This window comes from Bos indicus x Bos taurus, chromosome X, assembly GCF_003369695.1.
Source record: "Bos indicus x Bos taurus breed Angus x Brahman F1 hybrid chromosome X, Bos_hybrid_MaternalHap_v2.0, whole genome shotgun sequence".
NCBI lineage: Eukaryota > Metazoa > Chordata > Mammalia > Artiodactyla > Bovidae > Bos > Bos indicus x Bos taurus.
In genome coordinates this window covers 747,117-770,631 of record NC_040105.1, presented here as the reverse complement: position 1 = coordinate 770,631, position 23,515 = coordinate 747,117, and the positions used below count along the sequence as shown (strand labels likewise).

The window sequence follows — 23,515 nt, the reverse complement described above, 5'->3', positions numbered from 1 at the left end:
CCTTGTGACTCTCACAATAGGTGCAACCTGCAAAGTCCTATTTCCCGGCAGGTCCGCCGCCCAACCCCCCTAGCCCAGGCCAGCTCTCTCTCTCTTTTTTTTTCTTTACACAGTGGCGCTTCACGTTAATTAATGCTTAATTAATGCATCAACTTTGAGTGGCTTCCTGCCTTAGAGACAGAGGCTAAATTTGCAGGTGTGATTCAGACCCGACGGCTGAGGAGTGCAGCTTGCCAATGGAAAAAAAAAAATTAAAGAACAAAACATTGTCATGCAAAAGAATAGCAGAGGTTTTTTTTTTTTTTTTTTCTTCCCCCTTTGGGTAGAAAGTGGACTCTGGCTCGTTTGGCGAAGTCTGGAGAGCAGAGAGAAACACACGGGAGTCTGAGAACCCTAGGCTGGGTCGTGGAGAAGACAGATGGAAATCACACACGTGTGGGCATGCAAATGATCTGTGATTCTCTGCGCCCCGATTGTGCAACTGTGGGACATGTAAACGGGGGACAGAGATAAGAGCCCTGCGCGTGCCTGTGTGCTCAGCCGTCCCGCGATCCGAGAGCTCCACTCAGAGCACAGAGGGACGGCCGCCCGGTGCAGTCTCCATCAGCCACCCCGTCTCCACCGCTCCGCCTGCAGAGCAGAGTCCCTGAGGGGACGCCACACCAGAGGTAACGTCCCGGGGTGACAGAGACAGGGGAGGGACCCTGGAGAACGTGGACTCTGGAGGTCATCAGGTCCCACTTAGAGTGTGGTTCTGGCCTCAGAGTGGCCGGAGGGCCGTGGAAGATATCTTGCAAGCGCCCACGCCCGGCGTGGAGTAGAGTTCCCGTTTCCTCGCCGGCGGGCGGTGGATGTCGGTGTTTTCAGAGCTCAGTCATTCTGATACCCATCAGGTGGCAGCTTGTCCTCAGTGGGGTGTTACTTTACAATTCCCTGACGGGCTTACGACCTGTAGCTTCTTTTCCTGCGCCTCTTTGCTGTCTGGACAACTTCTTGGATGAAGCTCTTGGGTCTTTGGCCACCCCTTTTTCACTTGGGTTGTTTATTTTCCTACTGATATTTTAAGAGCTCTTTACATATTGTGGATTCTGGTCTTTTTTTTTTTTTCTCCCCCAGATACGTCTTTTGCAACTATTTCCCCCCAGTCTATGGCTTGTCTTATTTTATGGCCAGAGTTGTTGGCAGGGCACATATTTTTAATTTTGACAAAGTCCAGCTTATCTGTGATTTCTTTCATGGATTGTGCTTCTGGGGCTGTGTCTAAGATGTTAGAGAAATCCTAGTGACGGTTTCGGCCAAGCCAAGAAAAAAGGCATCACCACACACAGGGTAATCTGGGTTTTTCTTCAGCATTATTGTGTAGAAGTCTTACTGTTTTCTGTTCACATCTGGACTGTGATCCGTTTTGAGTTCATTACTACGAAGGGAGTGAGGTCTGTGTCTAGATTCTTTTTCTTTCCTGCATATGGATGAGTTGCTCCAATATCGTTTTTTAAAGGGACTGTCTTCGCTCCTTTTTGTCAAAGATCTTTGCTCGTTTTTGCCTTTTTTTTTTCTTTGCTCCATTATAATGCTTTTTGGTCACAGATCAGTTAAGCTCATGGAGAGTGTCTGCCTCTGTAGGCCCTGTTCTGTTGCATTGATCCATTTCTCTATCGTATCACCAATGCCGCACTGTCTTAAAAAAACATTTTTACCAAAAATATTCCTAAAAGGTCATGATTCTTTTTTTTTTCCACTTCACTATGGTTGGTGTAAAATAGTGTTTAAGTTACAGCTGTACAATCTAGTGATTCACAGTTTTTAAAGACAATACTCCCTTGACAGCTATCGTAAAATATTGGCTGTATTAACTGTGCTGTACAATATGTGTTTGTAGCTTTTTTTTTTGTATTTTCCCCAACACTTGTAAAATTATTTCTTCAGTTCAGTCGCTCAGTCGTGTCCCACTCTTTGCGACCCCGTGGACTGCAGCACGCCAGGCCTGCCTGTCCATCACCAGCTCCCAGACTTTGCTCAAACTCATGTCCATTGAGTCCGTAATGCCATCCAACCATCTCATCCTCTGTTGCCCCCTTCTCCTCCGGCCTTCAATCTTTCCCAGCATCAGGGTTTTTCCCAGTGAGTCAGTTCTTCGCATCAGGTGGCCAAAGGATTGGTGTTTTTCAGCTTCAGCGTCAGTCCTTCCAATGAATATTCGGGACCGATTTCTCACTGGAGCCTAGTGGCTTTACAATATGGTGTTAGTTTCTCTGCTTAACGGCAAACTGAATCAGCTATGAAAGTGTTAGCTGCTCGGTCGTGTCTGACTCTCTGCGACCCCATGGACTGTAGCCCTCCAGGCTCCTCTGTCCATGGGATTCTCCAGGCAGGAACACTGGGGTGGGTTGCCATCCCCTCCTCACGGTTTCTCATTAGTTAATCTATTTTATGCATAATATCCTTGTAGCTTATTTTATAGATGAGAGCTTGTGCCTCGTATTCCCCTCCCTCTGAATTTCCCTACCTCGCTTCCCTCCCACCCCACCATCTTGATGACTGTAATTACTACTGTAATTACTACAGCTTATTACTGTAATAAGTCTTGAAGTCAGGTGGTGTCAATGAGCCCATTTTCTCCTTCTCCTTAAGTTGTGTGTTGGCTATTCTGGACTTTTTGCCTCTCGCTAAGGGCTTCCCTGGTGGTTCAGATGGTAAAGAATCTGCCTGCAATGCAGGAGACCGAGGTTCAGTCCCTGGGTCCGGAAGATCCCCTGGAGAGGGGAACGGCAACCCACTCCAGTCTTCTTGCCTGGAGAATCCCATGGACAGAGGAGCCCAGTGGGCTGCTGTCCACGGGGTCGCAAAGAGTCGGACACCACTGAAGGGACTTAGCACATGCACATAGAGTCTAAAATCACTTGGTCAGTATCCGCGTCTCATAAAAGGTGTTAGAATTGCAGGGATGTCTCCAGTGCCCCCACATAGGCCCCTTCAGGCAAGGCTGACAGCCCCATCTGGGAAGACAGCAGAGTTCAGATGGGAGAGCGAACTTGCGGATGTCTCAGATACCCCTGCTTCCCGAGAGTTTGACATTTTCCTTCCAGCGTGTTCTCTCAGATCCCATCTTGCAATTGCTCAGCGGACACGGAGCCTCTGTCAAGGGCAGGCGTGGTGACTGTCCCTGTGGGTGATGGCACAGTTACAGCATGGCCTGGGCAACACAAAACTAGCAAAATGTCGGACTCCCCCGCAGTCCCAGTGTGTGAGACCATGTGCTTCCATGGCAGGGCGAGCAGGTTCCATCCCTGGTTGGGGAACTGACATCCCACCTTCCTCATGGAGCAGCTGTTTTATTTCTTTTCCAAATAAGAAAAATTGTAAAAGTAGAAGGAACTTAAAAAAAAAAAAAAGGAGGAAAAACTTTAGATACTGGTTAGAGAAGATACTCCTGAGCTAGGTATGAAATATACATGACATAGTGGCAAGATTTTGTAACCTAAAGATAATGATAAAGATAAAAAGGGGATGAGATGATTGGATGGCATCACCGACTCGATGGACATGAGTCTGAGCAAACTCCAGGAGTTGGTGATGGACAGGGAGGCCTGGCGTGCTGCAGTCTATGGGGTCGTAGAGAGTCAGACATGACTGAACGACTGAACTGAACTGAACTGAAAGATAGAAAATACTGAGACTTCCCTGGTGGTTCAGAGGTTAAGACTTTGCCTCCCAGTGCAGGGGGAGTAGGTTCAATTCCTGGTCAGGGAGCTAAATTCCCACATGCCTTTTGGCCAAAAAGCCAAGACATAAAACAGAGGGAGTATTGGAGCAAATTCCATAAAGCAAACCACTTTAAAAAAAATGCTCCACTTGACAAAATGATCCATATGAAACACATCTTTAAAGATGCAAAATGCGAGTGCATCTATCAGACGCCACCAACAGACGTAAAAGTTGCTCATTGTGTACAGAGAACTGCTGGCAGCACACAGGCCAGAAAAAGTGATGTGATTCAGGGTCATCAGCACAGCACACAGAGAGCAAAGCAGAGTTCCGGTGTGGCCAGTTCAAGACCCGAACAGGACTGTGTGGTTTGCAAATACGCACGACTGTATGTAAAGGAGATACCTAATGTCACTCTACTGTATAACACAGAGAACTCTACCCAATACTCGATAACGGCCTAAGCGAAAAAAAGAATCTGAAAAAGAGGGGAGGTACGTGTCCATGTGTAGCTGATTCACTTTGCTGTGTACCTGAGGGCTAGTCCGACATTGTACATCAACTATATACTCTTATAAAACTGGTTAAAAAGCAGCTGCAAATTTCTGAGGTTGTGATCATATTTGTAATCAAGGCAAATACATATATTAATTATAAATATGCATGTGCAGTACTATAGTCTTTTCTTTCCTTTCTAGCGACTGAAATTCTTCCGTGAATACGAACATAAACCATTCAGAATAGGAAAAATACTAAAACTTGTGAGGACGGAGAGGCATCAGTCGGGAGATTGGGACAGACAAATACAGAGCGCTATATAGACAGACAGTCAAGAAAGACCTGCTGTACAGCACAGGGAACTCTACTCAATATTCTGTAATAACGTATATGCTGAAAGAACCTTAAAAAGAATCTTAATAACCTATATGGGAAAAGAATCTTAAAATCTTAAAAAAAAAATCTTTTAAGAATCTTAAAAATCTTACATATATATATATGTAAAACTGATTCACTTCACAACAGAAATGAGCTCAACATTGTAAATCAACTATGTTTCAGAAAAAAAAATTTTTATAAAAAAAATTTTTTAACAACAACAAAAAATGGGAGATTGGGATTGACAAATATGCACCATCGAAATTATGCATAAAATAGATGAGCAATGAGAACCTACTGTACAGCACAGGGAACTCCACCCAGGCGTCTGTGGCACGTTGCTCATCGGCCAGACCCCAATATAAAATAAAAAGTTTAAAGTTTGAAAAAAAAAAAAAGAATCAGTAGCCTAAAAACTAAAGCACACATATTATTCTGTGAATGCAAAAGCCTTATACTTAACTCGTTGACAATTGTGCAGAGTTTTGATCTGTTTTTTTATATTGTTACATACCCAAGTAAGTTGGAGAGCAAAAAGAATCATACTCTGTGTTGACCTAAACGGGAAGGAAATCCAAAAAAAAGAGGGGATATATGTATACGTATAGCTGATGCACTTTGCTGTACAGCAGAAACTAACCTAACATTCTGAAGCAACCCAGGGGCTGTGCTTAGTCACTCAGTCGTGTCCGACTCTTTACAACCCCATGGACTGTAGCCCGCCAGGCTCCTCTGTCCATGGGATTCTCCAGGCAAGAAGACTGGAGTGTGTCGCCATTTCCTTCTCCAGGGGATCTTCCCAACCCAGGTCTCCTGCGTTGCAGGCAGATTCTTTACCATCTGAGGCACCAGGGAAGCCCAAGAATACTGCAGTGGATAGCCTATCCCTTCTCCAGGGGGTTTTCCTGACCCAGGGATTGAACCCAGGTTTTCGGCATTGCAGGTGGATTCTTTACCAGCTGAGCCACCAGGAAAGTCAAGTACTGCAATAGAAAGCAACTAGATTGCAATAAAAAATAATTTTTAAAAAAAGGCAGTGTAATTTGGTGAAAGAGAGACGCACGGATCAATGGAAACACAATAGCGATCCCAGAAATATATCCGCACGAATATGATCCACTCGATTGTGTGGAAACAGCTGCTACCATCACTCTGATAAGACGGAGTTGAGTGACCCAACGGTGGGTCTGGCTTGGTTTGGCAAAGCCATGTCACGGAGGAAGTGCCAGTGGAGAACTCGAGAAAGACAGTCAACCCCAGAAAATAGAAGCAGAGACTGTCGACCTCTGCGGCCCTCGTGTGAGGTGTGACTTGAACCTTGGGTGACATGGCAAATCTCACCCCTCAGATGGAAACGATGACGCAGGCTGCTGGCGGACTGTGGTTGTTGACAGCGTGACGAATGAGTGCCCCCTTCCCCCATCCCACCCTTGTTTTCTTTTCTGCAACTTCAGGTTGGCGCCGTGTGTGGGAAGGATCTGGGGTGATGCTGGCTCTATTTTTTTTGGCGGGAAAATGTAGAGAATTGCTATCATTCCATCCTTCAAGAGCCTGGTAGAAATCACCAGTAAGTCCTTCTGCACATGGTGCTTTTTTTTGGGGGGGGGACGTTAATGATTATTGATTCTATTCTTTAATAAACACAGACCGATTCTAATGGCCTGTTTACCCTTGGGTGTGTCTCAGCAGGTCGTGTCAAGGATGTGGTCCAATCATCTAGGTAACAAAATCTGTGGGCATAGAACTCGTCATAGTATTGCTTGATTGTTCTTTCGATGTCTATGGAAAGGGCAACCCACTCCAGTGTTTTTTTTTAATTCTAATTAATTTAGTTTTGATGAAAGGATAATTGTTTTACAATATTGTCTTGGTTTCTGCCATATGGCAAGATGAATCAGCCACAGGAATACATACCTTCCTCCCCTTCTTGAACCTCCCTCCCCACTCTGCTTTTCTTGCCTGGAGAATCCCACAGACAGAGGGGCCTGGCGGGCTCGCTTTTCTTGCCTGGAGACTCCCACGGACAGAGGAGCCTGGCGGGCTACAGTCCACGGGGTCGCAGAGAGGCGGACACGACTGAGCGAGTAAGCAAGGGGTCTTTAGTGGCAGCCTGTCTCTGGTTTCGGATTTTTGTGATGTGTGTCTGTGTCTCTTTTATTGTTTTTATCGGAGGACAGCTTCTTTGCAACGCTGCCTCAGTTTCCAGGGTACGGCCAAGTGAATCGGCCGTACGCGTACCTGTGTCCCCTCCTGTGTGGATTTTTCTTTCCGTTTGGCTCACCACACGGCAGTGAGTACCGTTCCCTGTGTTAGACAGTAGCTTCTCATCAGTTATCTACTTTATACAGAACATCAGTGGTATATAAGTGTCAGTTCCATCTCCCAATTCATCCTACCAACCCTTCCCCAGGTGGTGTCCATATATTTATTCTCTGAGTCTCTTTGTTTTTCCTTTGCCTGACTGGCAGTTAATTGACTTTCTCCATCTCTTCCAAGACCCAGCTCTTGATGTCTTTCTCTTTCCTGTCTTGATTTTCTGTTTTCAGTTTCTGCGCTTTCTGCTCTCACTTTTATCACTTCCTGTGTTTTACTCCCTTGGGATTTAAACGGATCCTCCTGTTCTAATTTCTAAGGTGGAAGTCTCCAGGGTTGGTTTTACATCTATTCTCCTTGCTAACTAACGTAACGCATTCAATTTAAAATGAGCGTAGCCTTTGTATCGGAATCCTGTGTGTGTGTTCGTTGCTCCGTAGTAAACGTGAGTCTTTGACACCCCGTGGACTGTAGCCCTGCCGGGCTGCTCTGTCCATGGGATTCTGCAGGCAAGAACACTGGAGTGGGTTGCTATGCCCTCCTCCAGGGGATCTTCCCGACCCAGGGATCGAACCCGGCTGTCCTGCACTGCAGGCAGATTCTGCACCATTTGAACCACAATTTGGGCTTTGAAAGACGTTATTGCAGCCATGTAGAGAAATGCTTGCACAGATGTGTGTCTACAGAGTACAGAGTTCAGGCAATGCGTCCGAGTGCCCACAGCCTGGGGAGCAAGGGGACATACACCCGCTGGGTATTCAAGTGTGGAAAATGGCAGAGAGACACTGTATGTATGTGATGGAGGCGTTCATCAACGCCCAAAGTGAGAAGGTCATGGCAGGCGATGTGTACGGCATGCACGGTAAAACGTCTGCCTGTGTGGGTGAGTGTCATTCACTAAAACATAGAGTCACGACCGGAAATTAACAAGGGAGGTATTTTATTTGCTGGGCATGTTGAGGACTCTGAGCCTGGTGGGGGACAGCATCTTGGTAGCTCTGAGAAAACTGCTCCAAAGAGGTGGGGAGACAGCGGTCAGGCTGTTTACAAGTTTGCAACAAAGGGAGCAGGCGGTCTGAATAGCAAAGATCAGGTATCAGGGAAGGAATTGGGCATTCTGCGTATGGGAGGATGCAGGCTTGTGGGCTCACTGAATTCATTCATGCCGTCCATATGCACCTCAGCTGTCTTGGCAAATCCTGTTCCTTGTTTACCTTGCTGTTGTTCAGTCGCTCAGTCGTGTCCTATTCTTTGCGACCCCATGAACCGCAGCACACGAGGCCTCCGTGTCCATCACCAACTCCTGGAGCTTGCACAAACTCATGTCCATCAAGTCAGTGATGCCATCCAACCGTCCCATCCTCTGTTGTTCCCTTCTCCTCCCGCCTTCAATCTTTCCCAGCATCAGGGTCTTTTCCAGTGAGTCAGTTCTTTGCATGAGGTGGCCAAAGGACTGGAGTTTCAGCTTCAGCATCAGTCCTTCCAGTGAACACCCAGGACTGATCTCCTTTAGGATGGACTGGTTGGATCTCCTTGCAGTCCAAGGGACTCTCAAGAGTCTTCTCCAACACCACAGTTCAAAAGCATCAACTCTTTGGTGCTCAGCTTTCTTTATCGTCCAACTCTCACATCCATACACGACCACTGGGAAAACCATAGCTCATGCAGAGGGCAGAACTTGCTGATGGCCGTGACCTTTCTAGTTTACTGGTATGCGAGGAGATACTCTCATTTCACAGTGTAAGTATGTGAAATGTGTGTTTCAGGCACACCGAGACGTGCCTGGAAGGATGCTACAGAGCAGACGCCTCCCACTGACCAGCTACGGGGTGGGCCAGGGCCCTCGAGGGAAAATAAGTTCCAACAGTGTTTCTTTCTAATGTTTATTTGTTTGGCTGAGTCGGGCCTTAGCTGTGACGCTCGGGCTCAGTAGTTAGGGCTCGTGGCTGAGTTGCCCGGAGGCACACGCAACCTCAGTTTCCCAACCAGAGGTCGAACCCACGTCTCCTGCACTGTAAGGCGGATTCCTTTATTTATTTGTTTTTCAAACTGTAAAGTTTTTATTATTGGTGTGTAGACAATTAACAATGTTGTGATGGTTTCAGGCGGACAGCAAAGGGACTCAGGCTTACATATACATGTATGCATTCTCCCCAAAACTCCCCTCCATCCAGGCTGCCACATGACATTGAGCAGAGTTCCCTGTGCTGTCCAGCAGGTCCTTGCTGGTTCTCCATGTTAAACACAGCAGTGTGTCCGTGTCCATCCCAAACTCCCTGGCTATCCCTTCCCCCATCCTTCTCCCTGGTGACCATAAGTTCATTTTCCAAGTCTGTGAGCCTCTTTCTATTTTGTAAGTAAATTCATTTGTATCATGTCTTTTTGGAGTCCCTGTATAACTGACGTCAAAGACAGTTGCCCTTCTCTGTGTGACTTACTTCACTCAGTAGGAGAATCTCTGGGTCCACCCCATTGGTGCGGATGGCTGTATTCCGTTCCTTTTTGTGGCTGAGTCATACTCCATTGTGTATACACACCGCATCGTCTTTCTCCACTCCTCTGTTGGTGGACATCTTGGTTGCTTCCATGTCCTGGCTGTTGTAAACGGCCCTGCTGGGGTGGCGTGGGTCATTTCAGAGCATGTTTTTCTCTGCATGCCTGCCCAGGGGTGAGATGGCTGGATCACACAGTAGGTCTCCGTTTAGTTTTCTAAGGAACCTCCATTCTGTTCTGCGCAGCGGCGGCAGCCATGTACAGCCAACGGTGTAGGCGGGTTTGCCAGGTGGATTCTTCACCCCTGAACCACCAGGGAAGTCCCTCGGTGTGTGTTCACGTCACGCTGAGGGCAGTTTTCCCATCTTTAACTTGGGTCAGCGTCCACCGAACGACCCGCGAGGCTGTTGCCCATATCCTCACGTCTCTGTCTTTCCTGCAATCTCATCCCTTCACGCCCTACATTTTCTGAAAGATTCCTCCCCCTCTTTCGTTTCGCAGGATGATTGCTCTGGCTTTCTGTACTCCATCGGCTAAACTCTGCCTCTTTTCGCTTGTGTGTCTGTTTCCTGGGGCTGCTGAAAGGAAACCGTCTCCCCCCGACCCAGCTGGGAGCAGAGCTTGAACAATTCAGATTCAGTGCCTGGAGACCTGAAGTCAAGGTGTGTGTGGGAGGGTGGGTTCCTTCTGAAGGCTGTGGCTGGGAATCTTTTCCACGCCTCCATCCCAGCCTCTGGGCTTCCCTGGTGGCTCGGATGGTAACGAACCCGCCTGCCAATGCAGGAGACACAGGTTCGATCCCCGAGTCAAGAAGATCCCCTGGAGAAGGGAAGAGCAGCCCACTCCAGTGTTCTGGCCTGGAGAATCCCATGGACAGAGGAGCCTGGCGGGGCTATGGTCCACGGGGTCGCAAAGGGTCAGACACGACTGAAGCGACTCAAACTTTCACTTGTCACTTCGTCTCAGCTTCTGGTGTTTCCTGGCCCATCCTTGGCGTTCCTTGGCTTATTGAAGCATCTTCTCCACCTCTGCCTCCATTTCTGCCTGGCCGTCTCCCTCCTTCTGCCCAATGCCTCCCTGCATTTTTAATATTTATATCCTTTTTGCTGCATTGCATGTTAGCTGTGGTACTCAGGGTCTCCATTGCAGCTCACATGCTCCAGGCTGCTCAGACTCCAGCTGACGTCTGAAGGCTCAGTCCTGTGGCTCGCAGGTCGAGTTGCCCCAAGGCACGTGAAATCTTAATTCCCCTACCAGGGATCAAACCTGTGTCTCCTACCTCGGAAGGCAGATTCCCAACCCTTGTACCACCAGGGAAATCCCCCTAAACGTCCCCTTTTTATAAGGACACCGGTCATAGCAGACACGTTTCTCCTCTCGCTCCAGTAAGACCTCATGCGTGGTCAGTCGCTTCAGTTGTGTCCGACTGTCTGCAATCCCATGGACTGCAGCCTGCCAGGCTCCTCTGTCCATGGGATTCTCCAGGCAATGACACTGGAGTGGGTTTCCATGCCCTCCTCCAGGAGATCTTACCATCCCAGGGATCGAACCCGCATCTCTTGCATTTGCAGGCAGGTTCTTTACCCACTGAGCCAACTTGGAAGTCCAGACGGACGTCACGTGAACCTAAAAGAATTACATCTGCAAAGACACACCCCCTCTCCCCGCCTTGGAACGAAGGCAACCCTTTTACATACAGCGAGTTAGAGCTTCAGCCTGAACTTGAAAGGGGGAGACACAATTCACCCGTGACAGCCACAGAGTTTCCGGCATCTTTTCTGTGTCACCCCCATGGTCAACCAGAAAACCCATCGCAGCTTCCTCTCCTGGGCAGGTTCACAAACATTGCCCGGGGCCTCGGATCAAGGGCAAGAGGGCAGGATCTCCCACACGAGGCCGACGACTCACCCCTTCCCTGGCAGGCAGTGGCCGGAATGTCTGGGCGTGATGGTCAGATTCCAAAGCGGCCTTGTGTAGCTGCCAGCTCTCCATGATTTGCCACTTGTAAAGTCTTCTGTCCACGCTCGTGACTTAGCCCTGATGCTGGCGGGGACCCGGCTGGACTCAGCTAGAACCCTCCCCTCCGGGATGTACTGAGGTCTGAACAGCTCTTAGAGGTCTTCTCCTTGATGCCTAAAGCGGGGGCCAGCAAAGATGTACCCACATCCTGACCCCCTGGAACCCACGAGTGGGGAGAACAAGGTGGTCTCTGCGGATGTCATGAAGGGAAGGGCCTGAGATGAGGCCCTCCTGGATTCTGAGCTGTGCTGTGCTCAGTCGCTCAGGCGTGTCCGACTCTCTGTGACCCCATGGACTGTAGCCCACCAGGCTCCTCTGTCCATGGGATTCTCCAGGCCAGAATACCAGAGTGGGTTGCCATGCCCTCCTCCAGGGGATCTTCCCGACCCAGGGATAGAACCCAGGTCTCTCCTACTGCAGGCAAACTCTTTACCATCTGAGTCAGCAGGGAAACCCAAGAATAACTGGAGTGGGTTGCCATTCCCTTCCCAGGGGATGTTTCCCACCCAGGAATCGAACCCAGGCCTCCCTCAATGTAGGCAGATTCTTTACCAGCTGAGCCACCAGGGAAGCCCCCTCCTGGATGGGGGTGGCCCTAAACGCAATGACAAGTAAACTTCCACAAAGTTCATCAGTCAGTGACTCTAAGACATTTTTTTAAATCCTGCCAATAGGTGATGGGCACCTACATAAAGATTCTGGATATTATAAAATAATTAGCCTCCAATAAAATTAATTAAAAAAGCAATGCCCAAAAAAAGATTCTCTAAAGATGAGTGCATTAACTATCATGATCAAATTTCAGAAGAAATCCACCTGTTGTTTGCTGAGTTATTTATAGGGCTATAGCTCAGTGGGGTGGTGTAGTGGGTTGAAGGCTGCCCCCCTAAGATTCATGCCCACTCAGAAAATCAGGCCGGGCATTATTAGGAAACAGGGTCTCTGCAGAGGTGACAGAATGAAGGGTCTGAGATGAGGTCCTCCTGGATGGGGGTGGCCCTAAACCCAGGGACAGGGTCCTTATAAGACAGCAAAGAGGAGAGACATGGATGCAGAGGGGAAGCCACGTGGAGACGGAGGCAGAGATGGGAGGGAGGCGGCCACCAGCTCAGGGACGGATGCCTGGAGCCCCCAGAAGCTGGAAGAGTTGGAAGGACCCTCCCCTGGGGCCTCTGCAGGGAGCTCAGCCCTGGGACTCCTTGACCTTAAAGGATAGATGTCTGTTTTCACCAGCTCCCCCAGTTTGTGGCCCTCTGTTAGGACAGTCCAGGACACCCCCCAGTTACTGGTCTAGCTACTATTGATGGACACACCCAGGCTGACAGCGTGGTTTGCCGTCGCTGAGTCCCTTGGCCCCACGACCACCCTCAGAGGGTGAGTCTCTATCCATGATGTGACAGATAAGGACTTTGAGGGTCTGGGTGGACAGGACCTCACAGCCTGCCTCTTCCCAACCCTTCCTGCACCCGGCAGCTGTGACCTCTGTGTGGTTAAGTCATCCCAGGATTCTCGACCCAGGATTCAAACCTGGGCCTCCTGGGCCAGGAAGATCCCCTGGAGGAGGGCACGGCAACCCACTGCAGTGTTCTTGCCTGGAGAATCCCATGGACAGAGGAGCCTGGTGGGCTACAGTCCGTGGGGTCGCAAAGAGTCGGACACGACTGAGCGAGTAAACAGCAACATGCCAGGAGTGAATATTCTGTGGACCGCACGGCAGCACCCATTTGGACTCTGTGATGTCACCAGCTCTCTGAAGCCGTGGCCTTTGAGTGCTTTGGGGCTGAGGTTCCCAGAGCTGCCCCCAGAAAGCACCACGACTTGGGTGGCATAAGACCCCTAAGAAACCCAGAAAAGATGCCAGCCCACACTGGCGCAGGGCTGGGTCATGGCTTCCTTTTGGTCCAGACCCTCCGGTCCCTGTGTGAGCTCAGCCCCAGGAGAACCCCCCAGCGCTTGGGAAGTTTGGGCTGTTGTTGTTGAAAAGACTCACAGGAGGTCCTTAAAGAGCAGTCGTCCCTTTGACTCTGGGCTGTTTTTAACCCACCCCACCTGAGTAAGACCCACCTCAGAAGAGAGAGAAGGACCACTGTCCTGAGTATCTCTGACCTTCAGATGGTGGGGAATGGAGTCATGGGCTTGCTTTAAGTGTTAGCAGCTAGGTATGCATGGATGGATGGATAGATGGATAAGTGACTGGATGGATAGATGGATGGATGGATGGGTGAATGGATGGATAAGTGAGCGGATGGATGGATGGATGGATGGATGGGTGAATGCATGGATAAGTGAGTGGATGGATGGATGGATGGATGGGTGGATGAATGGATAAGTGAGTGGATAGATGGATGGATGGATGGGTGGATTAATGGATAAGTGAGTGGATGGATGGATGGATAGACGGATGATTTATGGATGGGTGGGTGGATGGATGATGGATGGATGGATAAGTGAGCGGATGGATGGATGGATGGATGATGTATGGATAGATGGATGGGGGATAGGTGGATGGATGGATGGGTGGATGGATAAGTGAGTGGATGGATGGATGGATGATGGATGGATAGATGGGTGGATGGATGCATGGACTGATAAATGAGTGGATGGATGGTTGGATGGATGGGTAGATAAGTGAGTGGGTAGATGGATGGATGATGGGTGGATAAACAGCATGTGGTCTGTTCACACAGTGGAATATGACACGGTCGTGAAAAAAGAGTGAAGCTCTGACACAGGCTACAGCGTGGCTGGACCCTGAACACACACTGCTCAGTGAGAAAAGCAGACACAGAAGGACACACAGTGTGTGATTCCACTGATACGAAACATCCTGAACAGGCAAATCCGAAGACTCAGAAGGCACAGCAGGGGCTGAGAAGACGTGGGAACTCTTAAGGGTACAGCGTCTCCTTTGAGGGGGATGGACATGTCTGGAGCCAGACAGAGATGATGGTCGTGAAGGCTTGTGAGCCCTGCTCTGTACCACAGAACCCTCCACTTTCAGCATGGCATGATAGGTGAATCTGAGCTCCAGTTTTTAAATGTGTATCTGGGGAAGGGATGCAGGGGTGATGGCCATGGCGTGCAGGGCTTCTTTTCAAGACAATGAGGACGTTCTGGGATTGCGTGATGGGGCTGGTTGCTTCTCTTTGCAAATATACGAAAAACCACTGTAGTGTCTCTGGTGGCTCAGATGGTCAAGAATCGGTCTGCAATGCAGAAGATGCAGGTTTGATCCCTGGGTCAGGAAGACCCCCTGGAGGAGGGCATGGCTGCCCACTCCGGTATTCTTGCCTGGAGAATCCCATGGACGGAGGAGCCTGGCGGGCTATACTCCATGGAGTCACAGAGAGTGGGACACGACTGAGGGGCTAACGCCCGCAGCGCTACGTCGACTTTGCAGAGGTGACCTTGATGATGTTTTCCTGGTGGCTCTGTAAAGCCGTTAAGAAGAGAGGTCGACGGGCATGGGGGGTTCCCAGGAGCCAAGGGCGCACGGGCTGCAGCTCTGTGCAAGCTTGTGTGTGATGCCTGCATGTAGCTTCCTGCAGAACCTCCGCCCCACACCGCACCCTGCGGCCCCCAAGCCTGCAGGCTGCCCCGTGCCTCTGGCAAAGAGTCACCTCTGCCTGCCCAGCACCCCGGGGACCGTCTTGTGGTCGCCAGCAACTGTTTCTGGCTCATTTCACGCCACTTCCATCCCTCACCCCCTGGGCCTCCGCCCCGCCAGCGGCTTTGGGAGCCGGCCGCATCTGTTAGATGTGATTTCTTTATGAATCAGCCGTGCGTCGCCGTGCTGCAGGGGAGGGGGCTGCCTGCCCGGTCTCCGAGACGGGCACAGGTGAAAGCTTGGGGGGGCCCCCGGGGGGCTGGTGGTGGTGGTGTGGTGGGGGGAGGCGGCAGCTTCGGGGTGCAGACGGAGGCCTCCTGGACGCCCACGTGGCTTCTCTGCGGGGGCCAGCCGCTGTGTTATGCAAATGAAGTCTCTTTTGAAGCTCCCACCAGGAGGTTATGACAGATCCGGGGGAAGGAAGCGGGGGGGGGTCATCACCGGGCAGAAGTGGAAAAGTGTGTTAGCCGCTGACTTGTAGTCCGACTCTGCGACCCCGTGGACTGTAGCCCCGCCAGGCTCTTGTGTCCGTGGGATGCTCTGGACAAGAATACTGGAGTGGGTTGCCATGCCCTCCTCTAGGGGATCTTCCCCAACCTGGGATCAAACCCAGGTCTCCTGCACTGCAGGCAGATTCCTGACCATCTGAGCCCCCAGGGGAGCCCCCAGCAGGCTCCCCGCCCCCCAGTGCCACTCGATGGGGGAGGCTGGGCTTTCTGTCTCCAGCTCTGTGCACCCCCCCATCTTCTCAGATTCCCCCCACCCCCCCAACTGTGGACACGCAGTAGTCTCCTAGTCCCCCCAGTCCCATCCCCTCCCCGAGTTCCCCTTTCCCCTACAGATCAGAGACCTCTGTCCTCTCCACTGTCCCCCACCATGTGGCCTCCACGTGTGATCCTGAGACGTTGGGGACCTTTTGCTCCTGAACCCCAAAGATGGATGGAGGTTGGGGGCCGTGAGGTGTGGGGTTGCACCCCACACACACCACCACAACTGTACGATCGCACCTGGCCGTGAGCTAGTGGCGCGGAAAGTTTCCTACTCAAAGCGAAACCAGGGTCATTTTTAAATGGGTTTGAGGAACCTCGTTCGGCACACCCCCACTGCAGATGTTACATCTCCTGCGGAGGAACAGACAGATGCCCCGGGGTGCCAGGGTCCGAGAGGGGAGCTGCAATGCCATGAGCGTTGAAGGGCCCGGCGACTCAGGGGCCATGATTCCTGCCAACAGACACCCTGGGGATGCACACCCTCCCCGGACCGCACCAGCAGGTGTCCCACTGCAAGGCGCACGTGAGCCAGGGGGCGTCTTCCGGGCCTGAGCTATAACGGGGGTGGCACCCGGTTGCCCAGCTGAGCCCCACACCCTGATTTCTGGAGCCCCGATATCAGGCGCGCACATACACACACAGACACGGTGAAAAACAGAAGTGATAGCTTCAGCCACAGGAAAAATAGCAACTTCATCAGGTGGCTGAGACAGTGAAGAATCCACCTGCAATGCAGGAGACCCGGGTTTGATCCCTGGGTTGGGAAGATCCCCCGGAGGAGGGCATGGCTTGCCTGCAAAAACCCTGTCGACAGAGAAGGCTGGCAGGGTACAGTCCATGGGGTTGCAGAGTCGGATGCGACTGAATGGACTGAGCAAAGAGATAACAAAACCATCCCCCAGACTTTGAAAAAACCAACAGAAATGAACTGCGAGCTGCCTTTGGGTTGCATTTACATAAGAAGTTACAAAGAAAGTGACCCTGGGAACCCACTGTGTCCAGAAGGTGGAGGGCAGGCAGCCCCAGGAATTGCTTCTCCCCTGGGCCCTGGGCCCCTTTCTCTGTGTGAGTCTGAGGGGCCAGCCAGTCACGAGCAAGGTGCTCCGGGGACTTGTCTGTTTTGAGCGGGGAGGAAGGTCAGCAGGAAAAAACAGAAGTTCAAGAGTGCAAGTTTCAGGTTCCAGCAGCAGGAGGAGTCAGCACAGAACTCACCGTCTCCAGCAGGCTGGCACTTCCAGTCAGGCTGCAGGGCGTCTTACCAGCCCATGCTAAATCATTCAGTCGTGTCTGATGCTTTGCGACCCCATGGACTGTAGCCCACCAGGCTTCTCTGTCCATGGGATTCCCCAGGCAAGAATACTGGAGTGGGTTGCCATTTCCTCCTCCAGGGGATTTTCCCAACCCAGGGATTGGACTGGGCCCTCCCGCACTGCAGGCAGACTTTCTGGCATCTAAGCCACGAGAAAAGCCCACAACTGAATACACATGTGTTTATATATATACATACACACGCATGTATATACCAGATTTATATCTGTGTGTTATGTATAGACACACACACATATATACATGCAGTGGGCTTCCCTGGTGGCACCAGCGGTAGAGAACGCAGGTGTCAACTTAGGAGACCTGAGTGCGATCCCTGGGTCAGGAAGATCCCCTGGAGGAGGGCACGGCAACTCTCTCTAGTACTCTTGCCTGGAGAATCCCACGGACAGAGGAGCCTGGTGGGCTACGGTCCAGAGGGTCACAAAAAAGTCAGACACCAGTGCAGTGACTAAGAATGCATACATGCAGTATGGTGTGTGTGTATATGTCACACACACACACACACACACACATACATATATACATGCAATGGGCTTCCCTGCTGGCTCAGGTAAAGAATATTCTGCAGACAAAGACTCCACCTGCAGTGTGGGAGATCTGGGTTCCACCCCTGGATTGGGATGATCCCCTGGAGAAGGGAAAGGCTACCCACTCCAGTATTCTGGCCTAGAGAATTCCATGGACTGTATAGTCCATAGGGTCCCAAAGAGTCAGACACGCCTGAGTGACTTTCACTTTTTTCACATACATGCAACATGGTCTGTGTCTGTATATGTCACACATATATGTATACATGTCACACATATATACATGTATACATGCAAATGGTGTGTGTGTGTATCACACATATAAATATGTATATACAGACAATATGGTGTGTGTGTCACACACATATACATATTTACATGCAATATGGTGTGTGTGTCTATATCACATATATATGCATATATACAGACAATATGGTGTGTGTGTCACACACACACATATATATACATGCAACATGGTGTGGGTAATATATCACATATATGACTGCAATATGGTGTGTGTCAAGTATATATATACACACATGTACATGGTAAATGGTGTGTGTATATATATCACATATATAGATATATACATGCAATATGGTGAGTGTATATATCACAGATATATATACATATATACATGTAATATGGTGTGTGTGTCACATATATATACATTCAGTTCAATTCAGTTCAGTCGCTCAGTTGTGTCCAACTCTCTGCGACCCCATGAATAGTAGCACACCAGGCCTCCCTGTCCATCACCATCTCCCGGAGTTCACTCAAACTCATGTCCATCGAGTTGGTGATGGTAGCCAGCCATCTCATCCTCTGTCATCCCCTTCTCTTCCTGCCCCCAATCCCTCCCAGCATCAGAGTCTTTTCCAATGAGTCAACTCTTCACATGAGGTGGCCAAAGTACTGGAGTTTCAGCTTTAGCATCATTCCTTCCAAAGAAATCCCAGGGCTGATCTCCTTCAGAATGGACTAGTTGGATCTCCTTGCAGTCCAAGGGACTCTCAAGAGTCTTCTCCAACACCACAGTTGAAAAGCATCAATTCTTCGGGGCTCAGCTTTCTTCACAGTCCAACTCTCGCATCCATACATGACCACAGGAAAAACCATAGCCTTGACTAGATGGACCTTTGTTGGCAAAGTAATGTCTCTGCTTTTAAATATGCTATCTAGGTTGGTCATAACTTTACTTCCAAGGAGTAAGTGTCTTAATTTCATTGCAATCACCATCTGCAGTGATTTTGGAGCCCCCCAAAGTAAGGTCTGACACTGTTTCCACTGTTTCCTCATCTATTTCCCATGAAGTGATGGGACCAGATGCCGTAATCTTTGTTTTCTGAATGTTGAGCTTTAAGCCAACTTTTTCACTCTCCTCTTTCACTTTCATCAAGAGGCTCTTTAGTTCCTCTTCACTTTCTGCCATAAGGCTGGTCTCATCTGCATATCTGAGGTTATTGATATTTCTCCTGGCAGTCTTGATTGCAGCTTGTGCTTCTTCCAGCCCAGCGTTTCTCCTGATGTACTCTGCATAGAAGTTAAATACGCAGGGTGACAATATACAGCCTTGGTGTACTCCTTTTCGTATTTGAAACCAGTCTGTTGTTCCATGTCAAGTTCTAACTGTTGCTTCCTGACCTGCATAAAGGTTTCTCAAGAGGCAGGTCAGGTGGTCTGGTATTCCCATCTGTTTCAGAATTTTCCACAGTTTATTGTGATCCACACAGTCAAAGGCTTTGGCATAGTCAATAAAGCAGAAATAGATGTTTTTCTGGAACTCTCTTGCCTTTTTCATGATCTATACATGCAATATGGTGTGTGTGTATGTATCACATATATAGATATATACACATAATATGGTATGTGTGTCATATATATATATGTAATGTGCGTGTCTATGTCACATATATATAGATATATACATGCAATATGGTGTGTGCGTGTATCACATATATATACATATCTACATGCAATATGGTGTGTGTCAAGTATATATATATACATGTATACATGGTATATGGTGTGTGTGTGTGTATCACATATATATACACATATATATGCAATATGGTGTGTGTGTATATATCACATACATACACATATATACATACAATACGCTGTATGTGTCTATATCACATCTATATACATATACACATACAATATGATGCGTGTCACATATATATACGTATATACATGCAATATGGTGTGTGTGTATATATCACATATATACACATATACACATACAATATGGTGTGTGTGTATGTATATCACATATGTAGATATATACATGCAATATGGTGTTTTTCACATATATATAATATATACATGCAATATGGTGTGTGTCACATATATATAAGTATATACATACAATATGGTGTGTGTGTCTATATCACACACATATATACATACATACATGCAATATGGTGTGTGTGTGTATCACATATATACACATATATACATACAATATGGTGTGTGTGTCACATATGTATATGTAATGTGTGTGTCTATATCACACGTGCATATACCATAGGACATCAGCGCTCCCGCGAACGTGTGTGTGCACCCGTGACGCTCCCGTGTGTCCGCCCCTCTCCCAGGACACCCCGTCCTCCGGCGCCTCTCACCTGCCCGGTACCCCCCTTTCCCTCCTTGTCTTGCAGATCGGCACCCCGTATCCCGAGGCCACCCCCAACGGCTGCAGCATGGACGTGAACATGACGCGCCCGGACAACGCCACCATCCTGATGCTGCGCGACCCGGCCATCGCGGTGGTGCTGCCGGTGGTGTACTCGCTGGTGGCGCTGGTGAGCATCCCGGGCAACCTGTTCTCGCTGTGGGTGCTCTGCCGGCACATCGGGCCCAAGACGCCGTCGGTCATCTTCATGATCAACCTGAGCGTCACGGACCTCATGCTGGCCTGCGTGCTGCCGTTCCAGATCTACTACCACTGCAACGGCAACCACTGGGTGTTCGGCGTGCTGCTCTGCAACGCCGTCACCGTGGCCTTCTACGCCAACATGTACTCGTCCATCCTCACCATGACCTGCATCAGCGTGGACCGCTTCCTGGGCGTCGTGTACCCGCTGGCGTCCGCACGGTGGCGCCGCCGCCGCTACGCGCTGGCGGCCTGCGCCGGCACGTGGCTGCTGCTGCTGGCGGCGCTGTCCCCGCTGGCGCGCACCGACCTCACCTACGCGGTGGACGCGCTGGGCATCGTCACCTGCTTCGACGTGCTCAAGTCCAACATGCTGCCCAGCGTGGCCATGTGGGCCGCCTTCCTCTTCACGCTCTTCGTCGTGCTCTTCCTCATCCCCTTCGTGGTCACCGTGGCCTGCTACACCGCCACCATCCTGACGCTGCTGCGCTCCGCCGACCGCCACGGCCGCGCGCAGCGGCGCCGCGCCGTCTCGCTGGCCGCGGTGGTGCTGCTGGCCTTCGTCGCCTGCTTCGCCCCCAACAACTTCGTGCTCCTGGTGCACATGGTCAGCCGCCTCTTCCTGGGCCGCAGCTACTACCACATCTACAAGCTCACGCTCTGCCTCAGCTGCCTCAACAACTGCCTGGACCCCTTCGTCTACTACTTCGCGTCCAGCGAGTTCCAGCTGCGCCTCCGCGACTACCTGGGCTACGGCCCGCTGCCCGCCGCCGACAGCCCGGACAGCCGCCACGAGAGCCTCTTCTCCGGGCGGACCCTGTCCGCGCGCTCCGTGGACGGGCAGGAGGCGCCCGAGAGGCCCAGCGTGAAACGGCAGGAGAGCGTGTTCTGAGACAGGCACCCCTCATCGCGAGTGGAGCGGGGGGCGTTGAGGGACAGCAGGGGTCTCTGGGGCCTCTTTTCGGTCACTCCGGGTGCGCTGGGATTCAGCCGGACCACGCTGGACGGGCCCCTTCTCTGCCTGCCGCCTCCCCGCCGACCGCCCCCAGCCACAGCAGGTCCTCCTGCGGTCTGCGGTGCTTCCTGGCCTGACCCCTGCGATCCTTTGAGGACCGGGCGAGACCAGCGAGCACACGAGCCCGCAGCAGCCCCCCGCAGCTGTGAGGTTTTGAAAAGATGATGGACCACAGTTCCTGGAGCGCCGGGGATGCTGAGACAGCAGGTCGTCAGGGTCTGCCTGAAATAACCTCTGTGCATCACAGGGAGAAGCATAGGATAAGTTCAGGGTTCCCTCAGGGGGGTGGGGTGGGGGGTGAAGAAGAAAACATCTCTGAAGCCTGTAAGGTGACACTTGGCAGGGGCCAGTGGGGAGGGGCTCGGGGAGACCCCCAGGGCAGGGTGTCTGCAAAGCAGGTGACATCCCCCCATCAGACCTCAGAGATGCTGGTGGGATTGTGAGCCGATGTTACCGGAGCAGTTGGTCCCCCGACGTCATTGCTTGGGAATGAAAACCACACACGCGTGTGGCGGAGTGGATGGTGTCCCAACCCTGCAAATCCACGTCTGCCCGGAATATGAGTGTGACCTACAGGATCAGGGTGGCCCTAGACCCCGTGACAGGGTCCTTAAAAGACACCAAAGAGGAGAGACACGGACACAGAGGAGAAGCCACGTGGAGATGGAGGCAGAGATGGGAGGGACGTGGCCACCAGCCCAGAGATGGACGCCCAGAGCCCCCAGAAGCCGGAAGAGGCGGGGAGGACCCTCCCCTGGAGACTCTGCAGGGAGCTCAGCCCTGGGACACACAGACCTCAGACGTGTGGTCCCCAGGACTCGGGGAGGATGGATGCCTGTCTGGGGCGTTAAGCCCCTCATTTATAGAACTGTCACAGCTGCCCTAGGAGACCCCTGCAGTCTGCAATTCTGAGACTGGGCCTCTGGCCACTGGCCGGGTGGTTCTAGGGGTCGCAGTGCCTGGTGCTGGCTCCTGGGGTGGGACCTGTATAGGGCAGTCCATGCTCTTGGCGGGGAGAAAGACTCGCCTGGGGGTCCCATCCATCCCCATCCCCACCAGGGGAGGCCACACAGGGGACAGCGTCCAAGCCAGTCCGCAGTGTTTGCACAGGGCATCCATCCTCCCCGAGTCCGCAGTGTTTGCACAGGGCAGAGACCCACCGTCTGCTGCTTTCAGAATGCCGACCAGACACGCCCCCCGCCCGAGAAAGGACGTGCGCCCACGGGTGGCTGGAGAAGGGCTGGCTTCAAAGACTCGGATCGCCCCAGGATGGTGTGTGGTCCACCCGCTCTTCCCAACTGTTCCCAGAGCCAAGCCCCTAGAAAGTCAGGTCGCCAAGACAACAGTCCGGAGGCAGAAAAACCCTGACCCAGCAAGACAGTGGCAGCCACGTCCTGGGCGTGGGCTTCCAGCGTCTGACTAAAAAGCTGTGAAAAACCTCAAACCACCCTCACGGAACCGTCTTCTTGCTGAGCTGAGAACAAGCATCACCATTTGAATTCGGAGGAAGCCGGTCTAAGCAATAACACTGCCCCTCACCACCCCCACCCCCCAGCCCTCAACGGGTGTGACGTCCATCCAGCCTTTGGGTCCCAGAGAGCTCAGGTCACATTTCGTCACCATCGTCACCAACAGTTCGTTGTCCAGCCCCTCTGGGCCACCGACATCTCCCTGATTTCTGCATCCCAAGGACCCCCAGTTCCACTGAAGTTGCCCAGTATCCAACAGCATCTTCAGGGACCCGTCGGCCTTTCCGAGGGGTGCCTGTCGGATCACTGAAAATCCCAGGGCTGGATTTCCTTCTGTTTCAGCAGGTTAATAATATTGTTCTTGTTCAGTCGCTCAGTCGTGTCCGACTCTTTGCGACCCCATGGACTGCAGCACACCAGGCTTCCCTGTCCTTCACCATCTCCCGAACTCTGCTGAAACTCATGTCCATCGAGTCAGTGATGCCATCCAACCATCTCCTCCTCTGTCATCCAT

The 23,515-nt window shown here is 51.1% G+C and overlaps 1 protein-coding gene across 1 annotated transcript; it reads left to right on the top strand.

The window, feature by feature from the left end:
• The first annotated feature begins 332 nt into the window (after positions 1-332).
• P2RY8 (P2Y receptor family member 8) lies at positions 333-23,515 on the top strand. The gene is made up of 2 exons (XM_027534725.1): positions 333-668; positions 20,303-23,515. Exon 2 carries the CDS (start codon positions 20,345-20,347, stop codon positions 21,407-21,409), a length of 1,065 nt encoding a protein of 354 aa, XP_027390526.1. The 5' UTR covers positions 333-668; positions 20,303-20,344; the 3' UTR covers positions 21,410-23,515.

Excerpts from the sequence above, each read along its gene's own strand:
- P2RY8 (XM_027534725.1), top strand. The coding sequence starts at position 20,345 with ATGGACGTGAACATGACGCGCCCGGACAACGCCACCATCCTGATGCTG.